The 27,814-nt window shown below is 41.4% G+C and overlaps 3 protein-coding genes and 1 long non-coding RNA gene across 4 annotated transcripts in view; 2 read left to right on the forward strand and 2 right to left on the reverse strand.

Moving 5' to 3' along the window:
• Positions 1-557: 557 nt before the first annotated feature.
• Positions 558-4,443, reverse strand: LOC139530273 (H-2 class II histocompatibility antigen, E-S beta chain-like). The gene is made up of 5 exons (XM_071326524.1): positions 4,305-4,443; positions 3,287-3,571; positions 2,476-2,748; positions 2,053-2,163; positions 558-1,880 (listed from the first exon to the last, which is right to left on the reverse strand). The coding sequence occupies exons 1-5, from the start codon at positions 4,366-4,368 to the stop codon at positions 1,831-1,833; spliced, it is 783 nt and encodes a 260-aa protein (XP_071182625.1). The 5' UTR covers positions 4,369-4,443; the 3' UTR covers positions 558-1,830.
• Positions 4,432-18,558, forward strand: LOC139530281 (uncharacterized). Its single transcript, XR_011665997.1, has 3 exons — positions 4,432-4,567; positions 11,385-11,567; positions 17,723-18,558. It is a non-coding gene; the product is annotated as an uncharacterized lncRNA (long non-coding RNA).
• LOC139530268 (H-2 class II histocompatibility antigen, A-Q alpha chain-like) lies at positions 11,115-17,175 on the reverse strand. Its single transcript, XM_071326514.1, has 5 exons — positions 17,093-17,175; positions 16,652-16,778; positions 13,349-13,624; positions 12,322-12,597; positions 11,115-11,487 (listed from the first exon to the last, which is right to left on the reverse strand). Exons 2-5 carry the CDS (start codon positions 16,719-16,721, stop codon positions 11,312-11,314), a joined length of 798 nt encoding a protein of 265 aa, XP_071182615.1. The 5' UTR covers positions 16,722-16,778; positions 17,093-17,175; the 3' UTR covers positions 11,115-11,311.
• Positions 18,559-26,002: 7,444 nt separating the features above from the next.
• Positions 26,003-27,814, forward strand: part of LOC139564401 (alpha-tectorin-like) — a 67,795-nt gene continuing 65,983 nt past the window's right edge. Inside the window, exon 1 of the mRNA XM_071383936.1 lies at positions 26,003-26,792. The gene's annotated coding sequence lies outside the window, so the exon portion shown is untranslated. The remainder of the gene's footprint in view (positions 26,793-27,814) is intronic.

The following is a 27,814-nucleotide window of genomic DNA, read 5'->3' on the forward strand; positions in this document are numbered from 1 at the left end:
TTCGGAAAAAGGTGTCTAAACTGCGTTTAGTTGGGTTTACCCTCCACTAGGCCTACACCGCTGCCGGTACCCTCTCAGCCTAGGCAATGTTACGCACATGAACACACGCAGAACAGGTAGCCTCCAATCAATACAATACACAAGTTGAATCAAACCATGTTTACACCCTAGTTCATGAGTTGTACAAAATGCATGAGTTGAATGCTTGGAGTCTTCACAGATCATGTGACATAAAACACTACCTTTCTTTCCTTACACAGGTCCCAGAGTGGCCCAGCAATCTAAGGCACTGCAAACCCAGCCTAAAACTCCAAACAGCAAGCAATGCAGGTGTAGAAGCATGATAAATCAATGCATTGGAGCAAAGGCATAGTCTATTTTTATCAAGGGTGCATGGCAAACAAATGTCGAAAATGAGCAAGTACAAAGGAAAATGTATGCATTTAAAAGAGCTCAGCTGAGGCCGAAATTCAGCACTACTGAGTGGACAGTGCCATGGACAGAGATACAGCTTGTGCAGCCACCTAGAAATAAATGGTTTAACCATAACAGAGAGGTGGGAGTATTATTCATATTTTCGTTTAATTTGGAAGCTTTTATTTTCATATTTACCATTACATTTTAAACAAAGAACCAAAAGGTTCTATATAGAACCCCAAATAACAATTTTTTATAAGAGTGTAGACTGACATGTATGAATAAATATTATTCATATTTTCTTCAACATACAAAGGACCTCATAAGATTCTTATAATATTTTTCCATATGGGTAAGCAATTCAGGCACGTGTAGCCTGGCATTTTATATAAGATGTACAGTACATAATAACAATTTTGTGAGATGGTAGACCGATGCCCTCTCACATCGGAGAGACAGAGATGGTGATCTTGCTTATAGCTTATTTTTATGAACAACTTGCAGACATCTCCGCAGTACCTTCCACACACTCAACAGAATCCTCCATTTGAAAAAACTGAACCCTTGAGGCAGGAGGCCACAGGTGTGAGCAATCAACTAATTAACAGTCAGTACAATGGATCAGTTCACAATTAAAGGGACATTAAAGGGAGAATTAAAGGGACAACTCAGTCTACATTAAAACACAGGTAAAGGTTGGGCTGGTGAATAAAGACACATTAACTGGATTTAGATTCGATGATGAATAGGATCCTTGAATAGAAACACGATAGAATACATTTGCACAAATGACAGTGAAGGCTACTCCTCCACAAATTCCTAGGCAAGCTAATGTCTTGAAATTAAACTGTAATATCAACAAAGGCTTGGGCTAAACAGAAATTATTTCTGATGTTAAATTCTGATGAAAAAGGTTCCATGTAGAACCTCCCACTGGGCAAATACTGGTCAACGTTGTTTCCACTTCATTTCAACTAAAAAAATATATGTGAATCAATGTGGAAAACTGATTGAATTTGCAAAGTCATCAACTTAAGGGCATTTCATATTTTTTTCACTGAACTTTTTGCCTAAATGCAATGACATGGTGGCATTTTATTGATTTCACGTTGAATTCACGTTAGTTGACAACTAACTAGACATTGAACTGACGTCTGTTCCCAGTGGGCTTTCAAAAAGGGGTTCTTTGGATGAGAAGGGTTCTAGGTAGAACCCCTTCCCCTCCACAAATCACCCTTTTTTTCCAGAGTGTAGTTGGTTAACTGTTGGCAAGCAGGCCATGGTTGGTGCAATGTTGGCATTTTGAATAGGGGAGGACAGCTGCTAGAGGCAACAGCGGCTAAAAAGCAAACTATATCAGCTACTATCAGTTAACGACAGGGATTTGATCAGCTAGCCTTCGTCCACACGGCCTCAATCACAAGTCCCATAATCACATTCACCAATAAGACCCGACAGCCGTCCTGTTGAAAGTAAAAACAGAGATACTGAATTAAGAGCCATGAGAATAAACCATCATCGAGCACTGAGTCTACAACACTAGTACAGGTAGATAGCAGTACAACCATAGATATACAGTGAGTAGCATTATCTGTGCCTTTTCAGTAATTTTTCATGAGTCTTGTGGTTCCTCACCAGTAGATTTCTTCCAGTAGATCAGTCCAGCTACTACAAAGACCACCCCCAGCAGCAGCCCACAGACACCGATCACTATCTTATTCTTCTCAGACTTAGGCAAGGAGGGGTCTGCAATTACACATTTAACAAAGATGATGGTCTCCAAAACACACGCAAAAGAAAATAGTATTTTAATCTCCCTATTCAACAGAGACATTGGGCTATACGACACAAACTGGTGAACATTTCAGAGATGACTTGTGACTGTTCTACTCTTCAGCTGATGAGTTAAGAGTTGACTTTCCTTGTCCCCATGTTCATATTAGTGAGCCCTAAGATGAAATAGCCACTGTTCTGCAGCCCTGTTGGGGAGTCGGGTGAAGTCGCTCTCACTTATACACTTACTCCACCCACACACCCTTACTCCACCCATACCCTTACCCCAGTGATAAAGTTTGGGCTCAGTCTGGCTGATGTGCTCCACCATACAGATGATTCTCTCTCCAGTTGTGGGTGTGTACTTCAAATAGGACTGTATCTGGTAGCTCCAGAGTCCATTGGCCAGTATGTCAGTGGAGGTCACATCTGAGGTCACTTCCTCCCCGTTCCTCAGCCACGTCACTCCGATGTGTTTGGGGTAGAAGAAGTGGACGCTACACACAAGGCTGGAGTCACTGGATGGCCCCTCTAGCCTCAGTGTGACGTTGGGCTCAACTAGAGAAGGAGGTCAATTAATCAATGATGATACGTTATAACTGGAAAAATAAGGTTTCAAGCAGAAATGTTGAGTGCTTGCTACAGCAATCTGTAGCCTAAAATGGTGGGAAATGTGCCTGACCAGCACTCCAATGTTGAATTTCCAAATTTGTTAAAATTAGGTTAAGGGTTTGGTTGGTAAAGGGTAAGTTTAAGATTTTGGCTAGTCGAGCTGTCAATGGGATGCTAGTCAGAAAAGTCCCCTTAGTCTGTCCCTTCCCAGGTCAAGCAGTTAAATCCACAGTCAGTAAGATTTCCAGTTGTTTATGGTTCATTCCAACAATTCCTCCTTTATTTTGAAGATTATGGTTTTGAACCTTACTAGATTATTACAACTGACCTACAGTATTACTCCATGGTCTATGTTTTGTTGAAATGCAATAATGTCATTGAAAAAAATGTGACATGTTATCAAGTACTGCAGAGCATATGCTATAGACATAAAACAAATCAAGTGAGGGAGAACTTCCAGTTGTTAGTGAATTGTTATAATCACCCATAAACATCTCTACTGTGTTGTCGATCCGAGTAGCGTATGGCTTGCATAACACAGCCATATCTGCTCTCCTCCTGGGGATCTCATCTGGGTCCTCATTCCACTTTTCTGCAGATATCACTCCCAAAGCCGTGTATCCTGTCCACCTCTCTGTGGTGCTGTTGTACTGAGCCACCATGATGTTGTTATAATGATGCTCTAAAATATACTCCATATCATGTACATCTCTGGAGCTAAACCTACACCATGCATCATCGTGTGCAAAATCTTCATCTGAGGAATGAACTATAATAACAGAAAAAGGACATGTAAAAGTATTTTTTAATAGACAGATTTGAAGAGTTATGCACACTTCAGAAATATAATTATTAGGATATATCTGGCCGCCAGCCCATTAAATGCCCCCCTGAAGAAATTGGTCCAAAAATACTTTGTGCAGCCCTCCATTGAATTTCAAAATCCCTATGTGGCTCTCGAGCCAGAATTATTGCCCATCCTTGTTTTAGAGTGTGTAAATTACTAGCATATAACTAGCCATACAAATGTGTTGTTTCATTGCAAGAATATGGGACAAATGTAAAACACTTTGGCCTAGATTCAATCAGATCAAGCCTTAATTAACCGCCGATTACAGACACATGCATAGCATATGTTTCAGCGGTGTTGGAGGTGGAACTGCCTTGGAGTCATTATTAAATCGTTGAGCAGCTACTCTTGCGATCTTTGTCAAGAAGCCACACCCACCCCAATCGCGTTAGAAATTCAGAACGGGAAAGTGAAGGCTAACGGAATAATTACACTCAAAGTGAAAAATTATTAAACGAAATAATGAGGATTTCTATAATCCTAATCGACGTGTAAATTATGCCCAAATCTCACATTCCAGTGTTCGAATTTGTAAAGAAGGCTGCATGGGATTTCTGTTAATGCGACTCCGTTCAGCCAATTGCAATGTCCACTTTCTTTCACTGTTGAAAAGCAATAAAATCTAATTTGGATTATGTTTGTTTGAACTCACCCACTTCAGACAGAGAGGAGAAGAGGAGCAGCAGGTGGATGGAGAAGCAATTCAGCACATACATGATCAAGTCTCAGAGTTAGAACTTTTCAACTGTGAAACAACACTGAGGAAACTAAAGTTATGTTTCAAAAACCACCCTTTTAAACAGCTGGGAAACTTCAGTTTTGACAGCCAGCAGGACCGTTGCCAACCTGGACTCAGGGGTAGACGTAACATAGTAGATGTAAATCCGGACACGCCAATTAGTATGATATGTTACGGTATGTATTACGTTTTGGCTGTTCTTCATCCATTTTGTATATGATATGTTATGGATTACAATTCCTTTGATATGTTACGAATTGCAATTCATACAATATGTTACGAATTGCAATTCATACAAAAGGTGTAGACCTTACAGTGAAATGCTTATTTACGAGCCCCTAAACAACAATGCAGTTTCAAAAAATACAATTATGTTAACAATTTGCTAAACGTATTATATGTTACGAATTCCAATTTGTTTTGGATAACGTTCGCAAGGAAGCTAGGTGACTAATGCCAACGTTAGCTAGGTGACTAACATTGGCTCGGCTAAGGGTTAAGGTTAGGGTTAATTAAGGTAAGGTTTAGGAGTTATGTTAAAGTGGCGCTGTATGATGCAACTTTTAAAGGAGAAACCACTGTATGTAGATATTCCATAAAAAATCAGCCGTTTCCAGCTACAATAGTCATTTACAACATTAACAATGTCTACACTGTATTTCTGATCAATTTGATGTTATTTTAATGGACAAAAATGTGATTTTCTTTCAAAAACAAGGACATTTCTAAGTGACCCCAAACTTTTGAACGGCAGTGTACATCAAAAGGTGCCATGTTATGGGCAAAGACACAAAACATCCACATCAAATTAAGTATTTTTCTTGATTTAATAACATGGAAAACAACCACTTTTGTGCAGTATTAATTGACCATCCATACAAACCACTTAATGTAAATGTACATAACTGTGTTGTACATAGGCTGGTCATCTAGGTTTGTACCTGTAGACTTTCCATCGCCATGAAGAAAAACAATGCACAATACAGTAATTGAGTACATTGAGACATAAAGTGGTTTGTGATGATGTGGCTCAGTTGGTGGAGCAGCGGCATGCAATTCTAAGGTTGTGGGTTCGATTCCAATAGGGCACTGGGCCTTTACTAGTCCTGTATTAGCATACCTATATAGACCTCTTTACTGCATTCATTTCAAGAACCATACTCTTTCACTTCCTAAAACCTTCCCTTTAGGTGAATCCCCATGGCCACTGTTAGTACATACTGTACGTTGATTCAGAGATAGCAGATAAAATTAGGGTTAGGCTTCTGTTGTAAGAACAGGGTAAATATGTGCTTAAAGGGACATCACACTCCAAAATCAAAACGTGTCCGTTGCCAAAATCCAAAAGGAAGGAAAAAATAGGCAATGTAATCTCTAGACTGGCGGTGCTTATCTGTTCCATTCATTTTGAATTTCTGGCATATGTCAAGCTTTTTTAGCACCTTTTTACCAAAAGTAAATGACTGTAAGTCGCTTGAGATAATTCATCTTATTTTGACATTAGACTAATTGTGGATGTCTGAAAACATTGGAGTGCAATGTCCCTGTGATTAAATGGTAATAAGAACGATATAAAGTAAGGTATTACTCAGTCCTGTTTCAAACGGAGTTAGCTTCCCCAGTAGGCCGTCATTGTAAATAAGAATTTGTTCTTAACTGACTTGCCTAGTTAAATAAAGGTTACATAAAAATAAAACAGTTAAACTTACTGTAGTATTTACTATGGCAAATCTGTGGATGGGGGAGAGAATAAACATAAACATGTTTACTTCTCAGAGTTAGTTCCCCTCTGAGCTTTGGAAAACTGCAAGGGGAGGCACCAGTCATATGAAGGTGGAGGAGATAGTTTCATGAGATTTCGGGAAGCTAAAAATGTCGCTAAAAATCCCCTAATGTACAAAACTTAATTCAGGAACATACTTTTAACTCACTGCACACCTCAAAAAGAGGGTCCTGTTTGTTACTGTTAAATTCACAAAATAGATTTCCCAGAGAGGAAGCCACCAATTGAAATCCAGAAAGTATCCATGAGGCCAAATCTAATCCGAACAAATGTAATCGAGGGCGAATATTATTATATTAATACATGGAGGACAGCACTTGCAACCATTCTCCATCAATGACCTTGCTTCGAATTAAGACAGAAACATAACAAAGAAATGGGAAAAGAGAACAAACAAACACTCCACAGCAAAATACTGGATGACTCAGCACACACAGTGGGACTGCAGTTTTGTTATTAACACCCTCATCCAGGATACACTGCTGTGTAATGTAATGCACTGTTGAAAGTTCAGTACTTTCAAACCTCGCTCACACAAAAAGCCCGACACATAATTAAATTAATTCCAGAAAAAAACATAGCAGTGGTCAAATGTTTTTTGTAAGTCAGAACATTTACATTTGAATAAGCTTCGGAATGTACAGTACTAGTCAAAAGTTTGGACACACCTACTCATTCAAGGGTTTTTCTTTATATTTACTATTATCTACATTGTAGAATAATAGTGAAGACATCAAAACTATGAAATAACACATATGAAATCATGTAGTAACCAAAAAAGTATGAAACAGATTCTTCAAAGTAGCCAGCCTTCGCCTTGATAACAGCTTTGCACACTCTTGGCATTCTCTCAACCAGTTTCATGAGGTAGTCACCTGGAATGCATTTCAATTAGCAGATGTGCCTTGTTAATTTGTGGAATTTCTTTCCTTCTTAATGCGTTTGAGCCAATAAGTTGTGTTGTGACAAGGTAGGGGTGGAATACAGAACATAGCTCTATTTGGTAAAAGACCAAGTCCATATTATGGCAAGAACAGCTCAAATAAGCAAAGAGAAATGACAGTCCATCATTAATTTAAGACTTGAAGGTCAATACAGAACATTTCAAGAACTTTGAAAGTTTCTTCAAGTGCAGTCGGAAAAACCATCAAGCGCTATGATGAAACTGGCTCTCATGAGAACCACCACAGGAAAGGAAGACCCAGAGTTACCTCTGCAGCAGAGGATAAGTTCATTAGTTCCCCGCCTCAGAAATTGCAGCCCAAATAAATGCTTCACAGAGTTCAAGTAACAGATACATCTCAACATCAACTGTTCAGAGGAGACTGTGTGAATCAGGCCTTCATGATTGAATTGCTGAAAAGAAACCACTACTAAAGGACACCAATAAGAAGACGAGACTTGCTTGGGTCAAGAAACATGAGCAATGGACGTTAGACCAGTGGAAATCTGGTCTGATGAGTCCAAATGTGAGATTTTTGGTTCTAACCGACGTGCCTCTGTGAGACGCAGAATAGGTGAACGGATGATCTCCGCATGTGTGGTTCCCACCGTGAAGCATGGAGGAGGAGGTGTGATGGTGTGGGGGTGTTTTGCGTGTGACACTGTCAGTGATTATTTAGAAGGCACACTTAACCAGCATGGTTACCACATCTGGTTTGGGCTTAGTGGGACAATGACTCAACACACCTCCAGGCTGTGTAAGGGTTATTTGACCAAAAAGCAGAGTGATGGGAGTGCTGCATCAGATGACCTGGCCTTCACCATCACCCGACCTTAACCCAATTGAGATGGTATGTGATGAGTTGGACCGCAGAGTGAAGGAAAAGCAGCCAACAAGTGCTCAGCGTATGTGGGAACTCCTTCAAGGCAGTTGGAAAAGCATTCCGGGTGAAGCTGGTTGAGAGAAGGCCAAGAGTGTACAAAGATGTCATCAAGGCTAAGGGTGGCTACTTTGAGAATCTCAAATATTATATATATATATATTTATATATACAGTGGGGAGAACAAGTATTTGATACACTGCCGATTTTGAAGGTTTTCCTACTTACAAAGCATGTAGAGGTCTGTAATTTTTATCATAGGTACACTTCAACTGTGAGAGACGGAATCTAAAACAAAAATCCAGAAAATCACATTGTATGATTTTTAAGTAATTAAATTGCATTTTATTGCGTGACATAAGTATTTGAAAACCTACCAACCAGTAAGAATTCCGGCTCTCACAGACCTGTTAGTTTTTCTTTTAGAAGCCCTCCTGTTCTCCACTCATTACCTGTATTAACTGCACCTGTTTGAACTTGTTACCTGTATAAAAGACACCTGTACACACACTCAATCAAACAGACTAGAATCTCTCCACAATGGCCAAGACCAGAGAGCTGTGTAAGGACATCAGGGATAAAATTGTAGACCTGCACAAGGCTGGGATGGGCTACAGGACAATAGGCAAGCAGCTTGGTGAGAAGGCAACAACTGTTGGCGCAATTATTAGAAAATGGAAGATGTTCAAGATGACGGTCAATCACCCTCGGTCTGGGGCTCCATGCAAGATCTCACCTCGTGGGGCATCAATGATCATAAGGAAGGTGAGGGATCAGCCCAGAACTACACGGCAGGACCTGGTCAATGACCTGAAGAGAGCTGGGACCACAGTCTCAAAGAAAACCATTAGTAACACACTACGCTGTCATGGATTGAAATCCTGCAGCGCACGCAAGGTCCCCCTGCTCAAGCCAGCGCATGTCCAGGCCCGTCTGAAGTTTGCCAATGACCATCTGGATGATCCAGAGGAGGAATGGGAGAAGGTCATGTGGTCTGATGAGACAAAAATAGAGCTTTTTGGTCTAAACTCCACTCGCCATGTTTGGAGGAAGAAGAAGGTTGAGTACAACCCCAAGAACACCCTCCCAACCGTGAAGCATGGAGGTGGAAACATAATTCTTTGGGGATGCTTTTCTGCAAAGGGGACAGGACGACTGCACCGTATTGAGGGGAGGATGGATGGGGCCATGTATTGCGAGATCTTGGCCAAAAACCTCCTTCCCTCAGTAAGAGCATTGAAGATGGGTCGTGGCTGGATCTTCCAGCATGACAACGACCCGAAACACACAGCCAGGGCAACTAAGGAGTGGCTCCGTAAGAAGCATCTCAAGGTCCTGGAGTGGCCTAGCCAGTCTCCAGACCTGAACCCAATAGAAAATCTTTGGAGGGAGCTGAACGTCCGTATTGCCCACCGACAGCCCCGAAACCTGAAGGATCTGGAGAAGGTCTGTATGGAGGAGTGGGCCAAAATCCCTGCTGCAGTGTGTGCAAACCTGGTCAATAACTACAGGAAACGTATGATCTTTGTAATTGCAAACAAAGGTTTCTGTACCAAATATTAAGTTCTGCTTTTCTGATGTATCAAATACTTATGTCATGCAATAAAATGCAAATTAATTACTTAAAAATCATACAATGTGATTTTCTGGATTTTTGTTTTAGATTCCGTCTCTCACAGTTGAAGTGTACCTATGATAAAAATTACAGACCTCTACATGCTTTGTAAGTAGGAAAACCTTCAAAATCGGCAGTGTATCAAATACTTGTTCTCCCCACTGTATATATTTATTTGTTTAACACTTTTTTAGTTACTACAAGAAAAAACCCTTGAATGAGTAGGTGTGTCCAAAATTTTGACAGGTAGTGTATCTGTAATGAATACTCAGGGAGAAAAAGGTGTAGATTCACGCGCAGGGTGCGACAGATGCTTAAGGCCCGGGGGCAGTATTCGGTAGTTCGGATAACTGACGTGCCCAAAGTAAACTGCCTGTTACTCAGGCCCGGAAGCTAGGATATGCATATAATTGGTAACATTGGATAGAAAACACTCTGAAGTTTCTAGAACTGTTAAAGTAATGTCTGTGAGTATAACATAACTGATATGGCAGGTGAAAACCCAAGGAGAATCCATCCAGAATAAAAAAAATTGAGGTCACAGGCGATTCCAATGCTTGTCTATGGGATATTCAAAGGAATTCCTCCCAGATTGCAGTTCCTATGGATTCCACTAGATGTCAACAGTCTTTAGAAAGGCACTTCGTTATTTATCTCCGGTATTGAACATACTACATTCCGTCTTAAATTTAATCATTTATTTACATATTAGGGTACCTGACGATTGATTAGAAATGTTGTTTGACTTGTTTGGACTTAGTTTACCGGTAACTTTTGGGATTCCTTTGTCTGCATGTTGAACGAGTGGAACGGGTGGATTACTGAATCAAACGCGCCAACTAAACTGACTTTTTTAGGATTTAAAGAATGACTTCATGTAACAAAACTACCATTTGTTGTGTAGCTGGGACCCTTGGGATTGCAAACAGAGGAAGATCTTCAAAGGTAAGTGATTTATTTTATTGCTATTTCTGATTTTTGTGAAGCCTCTGCTTGTTTGGAAATGTTTTTAATGCTGGTGTATGCGCGGCGCTGTCCTGAGATAATCGCATTGTATGCTTCCGCCGTAAAGCCTTTTTGAAATATGACAACGCGGTTGGATTAACAAGAAGTTAAGCTTTTAAACGATGTAAGACACTTGTATTTTCATGAATGTTTAATATTACGATTTTTGTATTTTGAAATTTGCGCTGTGCAATTTCACCGGATGTTGTCGTGGTGGGGCGCTAGTGTCCCACCTAGCCCAAAGAGGTTATTAAGCCTTCGCAGAAGGCAGGAATCGTGGTCACAGGCAGGCAATGGTCAAACACAGGTAGGCAGTCAAAAACAAACAATACCTCACAACCATACAAACAGAAAGACCTGAACTAAATAGGGAGCTGATGAGACCAGGTGAGAAATGATCACAGGAGAAATCAATGAACAAAAATGAAAGATAGGGCTACGTTCAAGAACACAAAGAAAAAGAACACAAGGTTGACTAAGAAAAGAAAAGCAGAACCTTACAGTATCTCCCAATTTATTTATTTTTTATTGTAAAAAAAATACTTATTCTAAAAAATACAACTAACCTTCTACACTTTTTCAAATAGACAGAAATCAACAGTGAGTAATGGCGTACAGTGTTGACTGTGATTTATCAATATTGTGCAGAATGTAATGTGATGATTATGACACTTAATTGCTTCAATCGTAATGGCTAGATCTCTCTAGTCCAGTGCCTCACTTCCCATCTTTTTTCCTGAGACTCAGTGGCTCTCTTTCCTTTGTAGATGAAGAATATTCCAGTAGCCACCCCCAGCAGCCCAAGAGTGAGGCCCACTCTACAGAATACAGCAGGACCAGGACCAGCACTGGACCCACTGACCTTATATTCTGGAAGACAAGATGTGTCACCAGAATCAGCACAATACACAACCACTCATCACACACTGCCTTGGAATGGCTTGTTTCAGGTCTCAATTTCAGAGTTGTTTGAGTTCCTTCTTAAGGTTTAATATTAAAGTAAATATACTGAAAAAATATATAAACGCAACATAAAAGACCCCAGACATTTTCCACTTTTGTCCACAAATTTCATTACATCCCTATTAGTGAGCATTTCGCTTTGCCAAGATAATCCATCCACCTGACTGGTGTGGCATATCAAGAAGCTGATTAAACAGCATGATCATTACACAGGTGCACCTAGTTCTTGGGACAATAAAAGGCCACTCTAAAATGTGCAGTTTTGTCACAACACAATGCCATAGATGTCTCAAGTTCTGAGGGAACATGCAGTTGGCATGCTGACTGCAAGAATGTCCACCAGAGCTGTTGCCAGATAATTTAATGTTAATTTCTCTGCCATAAGCCACCTCCAACGTAATTTTTGAGAATTTAGTGTATGTCCAACCGGTCTCACAACTGCAGATCACATGTAACCACGCCAACCCAGGACCTCAACATCCGGCTTCTTCCCTGGCGGGATCGTCTAAGACCAGCCACCCGGACACATCTGATTGGCTGGGCCTGGCTCTCCAGTGGGTGGGCCTCCCCTGGCTGCGCTGCCTTCCCAGTCATGTGAAATCCATAGATTAGGGCCTAATGAATTTATTTCAATTGACTAATTTTCTTATATGAACTGTAACTCGTTGAAATTGTTGCACGTTGCGTTTATATTTTTGTTCAGTATAGAACCATGTACAAAAATATTATGTCCTCTCTCACCCCTGGTTTTGGGGTCCTTCAGGGCCGTGTGCGCCACAGCGCAGATGTAGACGTCTTCCTTTTGTGGGGTGAAACTCAGCCTGGAGAACTGGTGGAACGTTCCATCTTTATTAGGATAGTAACGACTGAGAGATAATCCCTCAGTCACCTCCATTCCATTCTTGGTCCAGTTGACTTTGACAGGCGGGGGAAAGAAATCATTCACAAAGCAGATGAGGGTGTTCTCCACTCCCAGTTCCACCTCATCCCTGGGGTAGATGGTGCTCTCAGGGGCATCTGGAGGGCAACAAAAGCCTGAAACTGTATTCACTCAAAAATTGAAGTTTGTCAGACTTTCGAAATGTCAGTGCCTATTGTCCCATTCATTTGGGATTAAGGCAGATACTGTACATAGACCTACTCAAAAGATAGCATATTTGTTATTTGTTATTTTATTAGGATCCCCATTAGCTGTTGCGAAGCAGCAGCTACTCTTCCTTGGGTCCACACAAAACATGAAACATTACATAATAAAGAACATTAATAGACAAGAACAGATCAAGGACAGAACTACATCCATTTAAAAAAAGGCACACATAGCCTACATATCAACACATAATGTACACACAAACAATCTATGTCAAATAGGGGAGAGGCGTTGTGCTGTGAGGCTTTATCTGTTTTTTTTAAACCAGGTTTGCTGTTCATTTGAGCAATATGAGATGGAACTGTACGCTTTCTTGAGTTTGTTCTGGATTTAGGGACTGTGAAAAGACCCCTGGTGGCATGTGTGGTGGGGTAAGTGTGTGTCAGGGCTGTGTGTAAGTTTGGGATTTTCAACTCATTAATGTTTCTTATAAAAAGAAGAAGTGATGCAGTCAGTCTCTCCTCAACCTTTAGCCAAGAGAGACTGGCATGCATAGTATATGACATTAACTCCGCTTGACAGACCACTCTGACAAAGATTGATTTTGGAGACGCACAAATCATATTGAATCACTGATTATTTATCAGTTTATGTGAGACATTCCCATCAATCTTCACTTACCTTTGTTTTTTGGTATTCTCGGTTCAGACAGTTTGCCCCATGCGATGCTGTTTTTGCACCAAACTCTGCTAATGGTAGCATATTCACAAGCCCTTTCTTTATCCTCTGGTGTAATAGATATGAATTTAGGTAATGTAAACACTACATCTGCTATTAGACATGTATTACTGTTTTTATTGAAGTCACCATAGAAGACTTCATCTCCATCAATCTCAAGTCCCACCGCAGGATCACTTGACTCAAAGCATCCGTAGATAAAGTGAATTTCATGATGAACTGAAATGGGGGAAAACACATTACTTCAAATTAATCAACTGAGGTTTATATAATTTATCCAGGATGGTAATATCTACACTACCGGTCAAAAGTTATAGAACACATACTCATTCAAAGGTTTTTCTACATTTTTTACTATTTTCTACATTGTAGAATAATAGTGAAGACATCAAAACTATGAAATAACACATATGGAATGATGTAGTATCCAAAGAAGTGTTAAACAAATCAAAATATATTTTATATTTGACATTCTTCAAATAGCTGCCCTTTGCCCTAATGAAAGCTTTGCACACTCTTGGCATTCTCTCAACCAGCTTCACCTGGAATACTTTTCCAACAGTCTTGAAGGAGGTCCCACATATGCTGAGTACTTTTTGGCTTCTTTTCATTCACTCTGCAGTCCGACTCATCCCAAACCATCTCAATTTGGTTGAGGTCAGGGGATAGTGGAGGCCAGGTCATCTGATGCATCACTCTCCTTCTTGGTAAAATAGCCCTTACACAGCCTTGAGGTGTGTTCGTTCATCCATATATTTATATGTCATATTCTTATTCCATCCCTTTACTTAGATTTGTGTGTATTAGGTAGTTGTTGTGGAATTGTTAGATTACTTACTGCACTGTCGGAACTAGAAGCACAAGCATTTTGCTACACTTGCATTAACATCTGCTAACCATGTGTATGTGACCAATACAGTTTCATTTGATTTGATGTGTTGGGTCGTTGAAAAACAAATGATAGACCCACTAAGCCCAAACCAGATGGGATGGCGTATCGCTGCAGAATGCTGTGGTGGCCATGCTTGTTAAGTGTGCCTTGAATTCTAAATAAATCACAGACAGTGTCACCAGCAAAGCACCCCCACACCATAACACCTCCTCCTCCATGCTTTATGGTTGTCACGTCTGCTCCCGCTCCCCCTCTCCGGTGCTCGAGGTCATCAGTTCACTCATCATTACGCACACCTACCACCGTCGTTATGCGCGCCTGCACTTAATTTTGTGACTCACCTGGACACCATCACGTCATTTACCTCCCCTATATCTGTCACCTCCTCAGTTTCATTCCCGAGTCAGCATTGATGTTGTTATGTTTCTCCTGTCCAGACGCTGTTCTTGTTTTGTTTCATGTCTATTTATTATTAAATCCACACCCTGTACTTGCATCTCATCTCCCAGCATCTGTCAATACGGAACTGTTACAGAATGCTGACTCCACAATTGGAGGCATCAGGGATGTTTTTTAAATGTTATTATCATTTTCGGGGGGTGACGTCGGGTCCGGGTGCCGCTACCGACGCAATCGGGGATACCTCAGCTGGCTTGTCAGGCTCCCACGCCTCGACCAGCCCGTCAGGCTCGCCCAGGTAGGACGCCAGGTGGCGCCCCTAGTGGGGGGAGGTACTGTCATGTCTGCTCCCGCGCCCCCTCTCCGGTGCTCGAGGTCATCAGTTCACTCATCATTACACACACCTGCCACCATCGTTACGCGCACCTGCGCTTAATTATCGGACTCACCTGGATTTACCTCCCCTATATCTGTCACTTTCATTCCGGAGTCAGCATTAATGTTGTTGTGTTTTTCTTTCCAGGCGGTTATTGTTTTGTTTCAAGTTTATTTATTATTAAATCCACACCCTGTACTTGCTTCTCGTCTCCCAGCGTCTGTCGTTATGGAAGCGTTACAACGGTGGGAAATACACATGCGGAGATCATCCGTTCGCCCACAGTGTGTCTCACAAAGACATGGCGGTTGGAACCAAAAATCTCCAATTTGGACTCCAGAACAAAGGACAAATTTCCACCAGTCTAATGTCCATTGCTCATGTTTCTTGGCATAAGCAAGTCTCTTCTTCTTATTGGTGTCCTTTAGTAGTGGTTTCTTTGCAGCAGTTTGACCATGAAGGCCTGATTCACACAGTCTCCTCTGAACAGTTGATATTGAGATGTATCCGGGGCGGCAGGTAGCCTAGTGGTTAGAGCGTTGAACTAATAACCGCAAAGTTGCAAGATCAAATCCCTGAGCTGACAAGGTAAAACTCTGTCGTTCTGCCCCTGAACAAGGCAGTTAACCTACTGTTCCTAGGCCATCATTGAAAATAATAATTTGTTCTTAACTTGCCTAGTAAAATAAAAAAATAAAACTTCTGAGGCTGGTAACTCCTCTGAACAGTTGATATTGAGATGTATCCTGGGTGGCAGGTAGCCTAGTGGTTAGAGCGTTGGACTAATAACCGCAAGGTTGCAAGATCAAATCCCTGAGCTGACAAGGTAAAGATCTGTTGTTCTGCCCCTGAACAAGGCAGTTAACCCACTGTTCCTAGGCCATCATTGAAAATAATAATTTGTTCTTAACTTGCCTAGTAAAATAAAAAAATACAACTTCTGAGGCTGGTAACTCTAATGAACTTATCCTCTGCAGCAGAGGTAACTCTGGAGCTTCCATTCCTGTGGCAGTCCTCATGAGAGCAAGTTTTATCAATGCACTTGATGGTTTTTGCGACTTCACTTTCCAAGTTCTTGAAATGTCCGGTATTGACTGACCTTCATGTCTTAAAGTAATGATGGACTGTCGTTTCTCTTTGCTTATTTGAGCTGTTCTTGCCACAATACACAACTGATTGGCTCAAATGCATTAAGAAGGAAAGAAATTCCACAAATGAACTTTTAAGAAGAAACACCTGTTAATTGAAATGCATTCCAGGTGACAACCTTATGAAGCTGGTTGAGAGAATGCCAAGAGTGTGCAAAGCTGTCATCAAGGCAAAGGGTGGCTATTTGAAGAATCTCAAATATAAAATATATTTTGATTTGTGTAACACTTTTTTGGTTACTACATGATTCCATATGTGTTATTTCATAGTTTTGATGTCTTCACTATTATTCTACAATGTAGAAAATAGTAAAAATAAAGAAAAACCCTTGAACGAGTGCGTGTTCTAAAACTTTTGACTGGTAGTGTATATCAAACATGAACAAAGGCATTTACACTAGTACAGCATAAAACATAAATCAAACTCTTACTTTCTGCAGAAGTGCAAACGGCTCCAGTGAGAATCAGAATAATCACAGAGTAGTTCATCTCGAAGCTCATCTGTGTGTTTGAGAGAGTGCTGCAGAATCTAACTCTTTCCGTCTCTGATGGGAAGCTCTGAAAAGGAGGAAACTACAAATGTGTTGTTTCTGCTATTCTAATTCCTTTCATTCTTATGTGACCACACACCAAACTTATACACCCAGGCTAAGTTAAATACTGTTGTGGAAATTCACCACTAAGGACCCAAACTCAAAATAAATGAAGCAATCTTTATTAACGCAAGGAGAGGTTCACAAACTCAATACAAGCTTGATGAAAACTCTGAAGAGGATGTTCCCATTCAGTTATTTTATACTGCTACACAAACAAGTTATAAGCATAGATGGTTTCTGTATGTGACAGACTGATACCACATGAAGGCTTCTTACCTTGAAACTGACATAGTGTATCACTCCTTCTAGTTTGCAGAGCAATGTTCTGGGCGTACTACCAAATTGCTTATGAGTGAAAGTGTGGTTTCCTCTGTGCACTCAACCAGTCACATGCTTGAAGCCAACCAAGACATGTTATTACAAGAGCTGCATTGTTCTAAACATACAATCACACACACCATAAAATGTCCATCACAATGTAATGAGTTTGTTTTTTAATGTATGATTATACATTTCCATTGCTCTGAAACGGACGTCCGTTTCGTGGTTCACTAAAGCCCTGAAACAGGCCTTCAGTGAAACACTTCAGCTAAACATGTTCTGAATGTGATAAAAACAAGTCGTGTTGACAAAGAATGTGATGGCCTGAAAATAAGACTAGGCCTAGCTCAGCTCCAAACGACCATTGGTTGGGCCTACATCAAATTAAGCTGCTGGGCTAGAACTGTGACGCCCTGATCCGTTTCACCTGTCCCTGTGATTTTCTCCACCCCCTCCAGGTGTTGCTTATTTTCCTCAGTGTATTTATCCCTGTGTTTCCTGTCTCTCTATGCCAGTTCGTCTTGTATGTTCAAGTCAACCAGTGTGTTTTTCCCCCCGTACCCCTTTTCTATTCTCTTTTGATAGTCTTCCCGGTTTTGACCACTGCCTGACTCTGGACTACTTATCCACCTGCCTGATCATCCTGCCTGCCCTGACCTTGAATCTGCCTGCCCTTCGGTACCTATTGGACTCTGAACTGGTTTTGACCTTTTGCCTGTCCACGACCATTCTCTTGCCTACCCCTTTTTGGATGAATATAACATTATAAGACTCCAACCATCTGCCTCCTGTGTATGCATCTGGGTCTCACCTTGTGTCATGATAAGAACCATATACAGCACCTTCAGAAAGTATTCACATCCTTTAACTTTTCCCCCAAAAAGTGATAGCCTGAATGTTATGAATTAAATTAAGTATTTGTGTCACTGATCTACACACAATACCCCATAAAGCAAAAATGTAATTTTGTTTTGAGAAATGTTAACAAATTAATTTGAAAATTAAAAGCTGAAATGTCTTGAGTCAAGTATTTAACACCTTTGTTATGGCAAGCCTAAATAAGTTCAGGAGTAAAAATGTGCTTAACAAATCAGTTGCATGGACTCATTCTGTGTTCAATTGTCACGCCCTGACCATAGAGAGCTTTTATTCTCTATGTTGGTTAGGTCGGGGTGTGATTTAAGGGTGGGTTATCTAGGTGAATTATATTTCTATGTTGGCCTAGTATGGTTCCCAATCAGAGGCAGCTGTTTATCGTTTTCTCTGATTGGGGATCATATTTAGGTAGCCATTTTCCCATTGTGCTTTGTGGGATCTTGTCTATGTATAGTTGCCTGTGAGCATTATTATTTAGCTTCACGTTTCGTTTGTTCGTTTTGTTGGTTGAAGTTTTCTATTCCATAATAAAGGATGGAAACATACCACGCTGCATCTTGGTCTACTCCTTATGACGAACGTGACATCAATAATAGTGGGTGTCAGGATTTTGATGTGGCAGTTATTGTTGTAATGTTTGTCCTCCATGAGACACCATAGGAACAAAGCCAGTATCACTTCCTCAAAATAAAATAACTCAAGAAATCTGTAATACATTTTTTCATTTTTGCAGAGATTTAAGTTTTACATCAATTTCACATCTAGCTAACGTGTTTGGTCCAGTATTTCGCAAGTAAAGAATGTTGTCTTATGTAAAAAATAAAAATAAAATAAAAATCTGATCCGCTGCACTGTTGGGCAACTGTCTGCTGTTTGTGTGTTATGTAGTAGGATTGGATAGAGCGCAAACACCCCAGCTGTGTATCCCGTGTTAGTTGGCAAGTGAGCATAGTCTAAATCAAAACCCAACCCTCAAGTAAGTCATGACGAACTGACTTTTTAAAAAAAACTCTGTTTTGGACGACACTGACTTTATGACAAAAACTAATATCGATGTCACATAGGCTGTTTTCTGTCAGAGAAGTTGTTTATAGCCTTCTGATGTGCTTTAAGCAAAGGAATTAACTTTTTGTCCTGAATACAAAGAATTATGTTTGGGGCAAATCCAACACAAAACATCACTGAGTAGAACTCTTCATATTTTCAAGCATGTTGGTGGCTGCATCATGTTATGGGTATGCTTGTCATCGGCAAGGACTAGGGAGTTCTTTTAGTATAAAAATAAATGCAATACAACTAAGCACAGGCAAAATCCTAGAGGAAAACCTGGTTCAGTCTGCTTTCCAACAGACACTGGGATATGAATTCCCCTTTCAGCAGGTCAATCATTCAAGGCCAAATCTACACTGGAGTGGCTTACCAAGATGACATTAAATGTTCCTGTGTGGCCTATTTACAGTTTTGACCCTTGTAGGTCTAAGCACTTATATCGCAATAACTACTAAGCTAACATAAGACATTGTTTTAAGATGGTCATAATATGTATCATTTAGCCATTTGATTCAGAATTTTAGGACCACTGTCTTGAACTCACTGAATTCTGAGATTCGCCAGTTCCGAGTTTCCAGTTGTTTCGAACGCGGCAGAAGTCATGCCAATTTTGAGTGTTTATCCTTTTAAAGCTTGGAAAAGAGACCCAGACTTGGACCACACACCCACTCCACTGAATAGCAAGCTAGTGATTGCTTTGCAATGCTTGCAGTTAGCCACTGATTCCATCCAAACCACTCATTGTTGAATTTGCGATTTCCAACTTGTTGTGTAACGTTATGTCCACTGGCCAATGAGCACCGATACATTTTATCTATGATTTCTCTTCATAATTTCTTTTCATATGACAAGGATTGAAAATTATTTGCCAGTAGATTGTCAACTTGATTCATTTGACTGCTAGCTTACTAGCTAAAATTTTGAAAGTATGATGTTGACACGATCTGTACAGTCAAAGCTACGGTACATATGTGATTTGACATAAGTTTATCTGTGGACAATGACCTTGAGCCTTCTTGGATGGGCACTTCTAATGTAACTATGGCAGCACTTAAGGGGCTTAAATTTTCAAGCACTACCCATAGATTCTGTGGTGATGTAGTGTCCCCATGAATGACAGAACACTGAGCCAATCATGGCGCAAATAGAGAACATTACCAACCCCTACGCGCTGTATTTTCCACTGTCAAAAACTGTCATGATTCAGAGTGACTCAAGCCAGTATGGACTTGGCTGTTGCCTCATGCAGGAGGGCCAGCCTGTGGCATTCGCCTCTAGGGCACTCACCCCAACAGAGCAGAACTATGCCCAGATAGAGAAGGAGTGCCTCAGCATTGTGTTTGCATGCCAACGCTTCCATCTCTACCTGTACGGGCGCGAAAATATTACCGCAGAGACAGATCACAAGCCCCTTATTGCTATATTCAGCAAGCCTCTTCTGAATGCCCCAAAACGACTACAGAGCATGCTACTGGCCCTACAAAACTACAACATCAAGGTGGTGTATAAGCCAGGGCCAGAGATGTATGTGAGTGACACGCTCAGCAGGGCTACTGCATCAGGCACTTACACACGCTCCATGCATGAACAACACGCAGTGTGCAGCTTACAAACAGAGCAAGTGGATGTTGAACACATCAACCAGGCTGTCTACCTCAATGTTACGGACCAGCGCCTTATACAAATCAGACAGCACACAGACAGGGACGGACAACTCCAGGCATTGAGGTCTGTGATTCTGAGGGGCTGGCCCGACTGCAAGGAAGAAACTGCTTTAGCCTTCAGAGAATATTGGCCAGTCAAAGAGGAGCTCAGTGTTCAAAACGGAGTAATATTCAAGTGTCAGAGAGTCGTTATTTCCCGGTCTCTGCGCCTTGAGATGTTGGCGTGTGTGCACTCAAGTCACATAGGAGGTGAGGCCTGTTACAGACAAGCACGTGACACACTATTGGCCAGGAATGCAGAGTGAAATCAAAGACTATGTCAGTAAATGCACAATCTGCAATGAATATGCCAGTGAGCAACAGAGAGAGACGATGATGTCCCACGAGCTACCGATGCGCCCCTGGCAGATAGTAAGTCTAGATCTCTTCCAGCACAGTGGCAAAGACTTTCTGCTGGTAGTCGATCATTACTCAGACTTTTGGGAGATTGACCTCCTCCCCGACCTCTCAGCAGAGACAACGATCAAACGCTGCAAGGCTCAGTTTGCCCGCTATGGCCAGCCAGATAGGGTAATTTCAGGCAATGGACCCCAATTCTCCAGGGTTGAGTTCCGAAAATTTGCTGCAGGATGGGAATTCGAACACATCACTTCATCACCACGATACCCAAAAGCTAATGGGAAGGCGGAGTCCGCAGTAAAAATCGCAAAGAACCTCTGCAAAAAGGCTCTGCGAGAGGGCAAAGATGTCTGGAAAGCAATCCTGCAGTGGCGCAATACCCCGACAGAAGGCATGGATAGCAGCCCGGCCCAGCGCCTCATGGCACGGCGCTTAAAAGCAGCTCTGCCAGTAGCCAGCACTCTCCTGGAGCCATGTGTAGTGGCAGACGTGCTGGTGAAGCTACGTCACAGAAGACAGGTCTCCAAGTTCATCTACGACAAATCAGCAAAAGACTTACCTGAGCTCAGGGTGGGTGAAACGGTGCGAATGAAGCCACTACCAGGGGACCGGACGGGCCTCTGGAGACTCGGATCCTGTGTACAGAAAGTGGCACCACGCTCCTACTTGGTCGAAGTGAATGGATCACTGTACCGTCGCAACAGGGTTGACCTTCGGATTGCTGAGCCAGCACCTACTCAGAACCCTGATGGTCAAAGGGGTCGCATGACAAAAGACGGAACCCCAGCAAGTCACATGGGGCCTGAGGCGCTTGGCGAAGAGCCAGGGGATCACAGGTCGGCCGCTCCCTCGCCCATCAATACTCCCCTTAGACAGTCAGGTGACACGCCTGTGCGGGAACCCGCAGTCCTCGTAGACAAGCCCCCTGTCTTTTCACGCTGCGGGCGTCTGTCCCAGCCACCAAAAATACTTAATCTGTAGGTTTCCCATCAGGGATTGTTGACAGACAGAGATAAAAGCGAAGAGAGTATCAAAATGTGTTGTTGTTACCTGAGAGAGAAAAAAAAAAAAAATACTAAACTGTTCCTGTTGGAAATTATTATTACTAGGTTTGTTTTGTTAGTGAATTGACACCTCCTGTCCTATTTTATTAAAGGGAAAATGTTATGGGTGTAAGATGGCACAGTGATGCCATCTGTTGGTAAATGTTCATTACTGCAACTCATGTGTTTTACCGGGGTGCTTGAGATACCCGGATGTGTTGTGATGTACTGAACAAGACTGGTTACTCGCATCAATGCCTGTCTCGTCATTTAACATTCAAACACTATTCCAGTGTCATGCACTTCATGGTTCACCAGCAGCCCCAAAGACCTAAGGAATACGTTACCAGCCAAACAAGCTTGTAAGATTTGAACTTAAACTTCCCCCCCTCATACTCATCATGAGGTTGAGCATTTTTTAATCTCGATCTCTGTATGTAAGTTTATACGCAATTATGTAAAATTATGGCTGGTTTTCCTTTTGTAGTCCATGAATGTCTGTCGTCCCTGCCACATACGTCTCGTGTCTGAGCCGTTGAATTGCAACTCAACTTCATCTCTATACTGATGTTCAGCTTGTTTGATTGCGTTGTGGAGTGAATAACTACACTATTTATATTCTGGCATATTACCAGTCACCTTGCCATGGTTAAATGAGGTGGTTCGCGCTTTCAGTTTTGCGCGAATGCTACCATCTATCCACAGTTTCTGGGAGGGTAGGTTTTATTAGTCACAGTGGGTACTCTGTTTATCTTATATGCTGTTGCCTAGTTACCTTACCCCTACACACATCTACAGTGCATTCGGAAATTATTCAGACCCGTTGACTTTTTCCACATTGTGTTACATTACAGCATTTTTCTAAAATTCAATTCATTTGTTTCCTCATCAATCTACACACAATACACCATAACGGCAAAGCGAAAACAGGTTTAACATTTTTTGCAAATGTATTACAAATGAAAAACACAAATACCTTATTTACATCAGTATTCAGACCCTTTGCTATGAGAATTGATATTGAGCTAAGGTGCATCCTGCTTCCATTGATCATCCTTGAGATGTTCCTACAACTTGATTGAAGTCCGCCTGTATTAAATTCAATTGAGTGGACATGATTTGGAAAGGCACACACCAGTCTATATAAGGTCCCACAGTTGACAGTGCATATCAGAGAAGAAACCAAGCCATGAGGTTGAAGGAATTGTCCGTAGAGCTCCGAGACAGGATTGTGTCCAGGCACAGATCTGGGGAAGGGTAAAAAAAAAAATGTCTGCAGCATTGAAGGTCTCCAAGAACACAGTGGCCTCCATCATTCTTAAATGGAAGAAGATTGGAACCACCAAGACTCTTCCTAGAGCTGGCCAAACTGAGCAATCGGGGGAGAAGGGCCTTGACCAAGAACCAGATGGTCACTCTGACAGAGCTCCAGAGTTCCTCTGTGGAGATGGGAGAACCTTCCAGAAGGTCAACCATCTCCGCAGCACTCCACCAATCAGGCCTTTGTGGTAGAGTGGCCAAACGGAAGCCACTTCTCAGTAATAGGCACATGACAGCCCGCTTGGAGTTTGGAGGAAACCTGGGACCATCCCTACGGTGAAGTATAGTGGTAGCACCATCATGCTGTGGGGATGTTTTTCAGCGGGAGGGACATGGAGACTAGTCAGGATTGAGGGAAAGATGAACGGAGCAAAGTACAGAGAGATCCTTGATGAAAATCTGCTCCAGAGCACTCAGGACCTCAGACTGGGGTGAAGATTTCACCTTCCAACAGGATAACAACCCCAAGTGCACAGCTAAGACAACGCAGGTGTGGCTTTGGGACAAGTCTGAATATCCTTGAGTGGCCCAGCAAGAGCCCGGACTTGACCCTGATCAAACATCTCTGGAGAGACCTGAAAATAGTTGTGCAGCGACGCTCCCCATCCAACCTGACAGAGCTTGAGAGAATCTGCAGAAAATAATGGGCGAAACTCCCCAAATACAGGTGTGCTAAGCTTGTAGCGTCATACCCAAGAAGACTCAAGGCTGTAATCGCTGCTAAAGGTGCTTCAACAAAGTACTAAGTAAAGGGTCTAAATACTTATGTAAATGTGATTTTTCATTTTTTAATTGTTGGGATTTGAGTTTGCAAGAAAGGCATTTCACTGTACTTGTGCATGTGACATTAAAACTTTAAACTTAATTGGAGAGTTAATGTTTAGTGAAAAGTGTCCTTGTACAAATCAGGAGTCATACCAGCATATTTGATTCTTCTGAAATCCACCTTGTCACCTTCTGCAGTAGTCATTGTGTTTGTGGCGTACCTAAAACCTGAAACACAGCATCATCAAAATCAACATAATCAATATTCAGGTCAGTTGCCTTGGTTTTGCTTGGCTCAGTAATGTGTACATGGCTTGTATGTTCCACAATGCTGTGACATTGGCATAGGCACAAACTTATCCAAAGCGCTGGTAGACAGGAGTTTCAGATGTATTTGGAGGACATGAGTGAGGTCACACGACACAGCCTAGGCCACTCACAGTGGGATCCCTCTCCACCACCAGCACCCCGTCCAGAATCATCTTCTGCTTCAGCCGGTAGACGATGGACCAGCCCACCACGCCCCCTCCTACAATCACGATGTCTGTAGGAGCGGTTCTTCTCAAACGGTGTCCAGTCACTGCCAGGCGTGGCGTCCGCCGCGTTCACCCTGAACGCTTTGCACTGGTTCTCTAGATCTGTGTTGAGAAATAGGAGGTTGTTATTGTTATTTCTATTAGGACATAAGACACTTCGTTGAAGAAAAGCCTTTGATGTGTCATTCTAGTTATAACTAAGAAAACTACTCAGTTCTTCTCATATCGACTGCAGAGGGACTTGATGATAATACATGGCATTCACACCAACTACAAGAAGAATTTCAACATATGATATTTTTACCTTTCGTTTTATATTTCAAATCAACTGAAATGATGTATGGGATTCATTTCAACATGTCAACAAAAGGTATTACAGCAAACAGCACTAAATGTCAACAATCAAAATGCATGTAGTAGTTTATCATCATTTACAATATATGAATATGAAATGTAATGAACATTTCTTTGGTAAATTAGCTAACTGGCTAATTAGGACATGGCCCATTCATAGACGCTAACTACCTTTAGCACCTATTGAGATAGTATCTTCTTCCTGGGGGACTTTTGTTTAGCCCTTACACTCGTGGAAATTGGCCTATATGTACAGGGCCAAATTTAAATGTTTCTAACAGAAGAACTATAAAAAAAAGCATATGCCTGACCATGGCACCATTTGAAAGAGAACACTTTGGAGATTAGGGGGAAATTATCAGACCAGAAGGTGAGTACACAACAGTTCCCCTGAAAAGACTGAATCCAAACATTTCCACTGTTGATTTTATGTGCATTTGACATTTCCTCTACTTTTCACAGCATTTGTCAAAAACTAAATGTAAAAAATACTCTGGATACATTCAGTAACAAAGTAAGAATATTAATTACATTTTAGCGTAGGTGCAAGATAAGAAAGAAGGATTACAAGGGTTTGAGTGACATCTAACTTGTGTCTCCAAGTGGCCACACACTTCTCCAAACTGTGTACATTTCCTAAGTAATGCCAATGCACTTTTATGACTCAAGGAAAGACCCTTCAACTATAAAGGTGTTTTTTTTAGCTCTCCTAGCTTTGCCATTGAGGAAATGAAGTAAGCACACTTGTAATTGTTTTGTTTGGGACACAGCCCTACGTCCCACGTCACACAATTACTGTAGTTGTTTACGCAATCCAAAAACGTTCCATTATAAATCGCAATCTGGGTCAGGTCGGCATCATTTGAATGCTTATTCTATTGCCAACATGACTAACTAAGTTATAAATTCCGATCTCACAGTGTTAGGCTTTCAAAAGGCACTATAGACAAACCGATTATAACTTTAATGCGCATAGAATGGAGTCATGGGAGCGTTCAAGTGCCTGTTCCGCAGCTAATTTTCTTCACAATACAACACACATAGGCTGATTCTGTTCAGGACATGTCATCCTTGTAAAGGTGTCCGAATGCTTCCCAGCCGAAACAGTTCGGGGCAGTTTGTGCATATATTATACCGACGACATTTTGTGACGTTTTTGTTAATTTTGGTATTCGGCAAGGTATTTTTAGGTTGTTAGTGCACACTACATTTTTTCTCGAGCCAAGCCGAAGTCGGAAGCCAAAGTCTACGCCTCTTTGTCAGTGATTGGTCAACAGTAGGGATTCTTCAATTAAGTGTTTGTTGTCATTCAACCAACACTACTCAGAGATATGGAACAAGAACTGATTTTCACTAGGGATGACAAAAATTAATTGCTGTGTCTCAGGAGGAAAAATGACATGAGTACACAACAGTATATCGTATAGAAATTCTTTAAATCATTCTTTGTATGGGAACTAGCATAAAATATATAGATAATTTAGCAAATTTTCGCCCTAATTATTTATTTACAAAGTATACCGGACGTGACTTTTATTCTGAAGGAATAGAAAAGAAATCCGTGACCCGGAAGTACTTATTTATTCTTGCCTGCTTCACAGCGGTTTGAACAACAATAACAACCATTCGAAGGAAACGACAGAGGAAGGTAAGGAATGTTTTCTCAATGCCTTTTCGAAAGAGATGTGGTCCAATTGTACGATTATTATTGTTATGCACCATTGATTGAGGTGCAATATATGCCCTAAGTACATAAGCATTTCTTTACCCGTCCAAGTAGCTACTGTTTTGGGAACATGATTCTCAATTTTAAAAAATGGTGGTCGCACAGTATCAAAAAACAACCAACCAGTACAGAATACAAAAACGGATACATTATGCCATTGTTTATAGCAATGTAACAATGATGTCGCATTGCCCATCCATATAATACTTGTTCTATCGTAGATTGCCTTCTACCCTGAAGAGGCTATAATATGGACACACCTGGTGCCCAAATTTACAAATAGATGACGTTTGTTGCACAGCGAGAGTCGAGTGGAGACGAACAGATTCGGTTCAGTCAGTTTTGATGATGAGCCCTTTCCAGTGATCTAGTTTATGGCCGTGTTCGGATTAAAGCGACTGCCAACTGACTGATCTATTATTATCAATTATACTTACACATTGACTTTAAAATCATGGTTCACAGTTACCAAGCTATCCACAACTCTGGAACCAAGTAAATGTCTGAACTCATCCTACCCCATGGGCACCCCACACGCACCCTTTGCCACTCCATCTACCTTCAGTAGGCCAACAGCAGTCTAAAAACTATGGGTGACAGGGATTTAGGTTGTGCTGCTCCTCGGCTGTGGAACACACTTTCACTCACTGTCAGGGCCAGGGTTGCCATGTCAAGCTAAAATGTGAAGCCCAATGACCCCTGAACCTGCCCACAAGGCCTGAAAACTAGCCCAGTTTTTTTGTTGCAGCAAGAGAGTTGCCACATTTACCCATGAAACCCCTTTTCCATAAAGTTATCGTGTGAATTTAGGGTATATTGACGTCATTTTTAACAAGGTAGGCTAAGAAGCTAAATTTGTTTTTCATTAAAATAATAATTCTTGCTAGTTTTAAGAATATGCTACAGGATAAAATATAATTTGTCCTCATTAAACTTGCCAGATC

Source organism: Salvelinus alpinus, chromosome 1 (assembly GCF_045679555.1).
Source record: "Salvelinus alpinus chromosome 1, SLU_Salpinus.1, whole genome shotgun sequence".
Taxonomy (NCBI): Eukaryota; Metazoa; Chordata; class Actinopteri; order Salmoniformes; family Salmonidae; genus Salvelinus; species Salvelinus alpinus.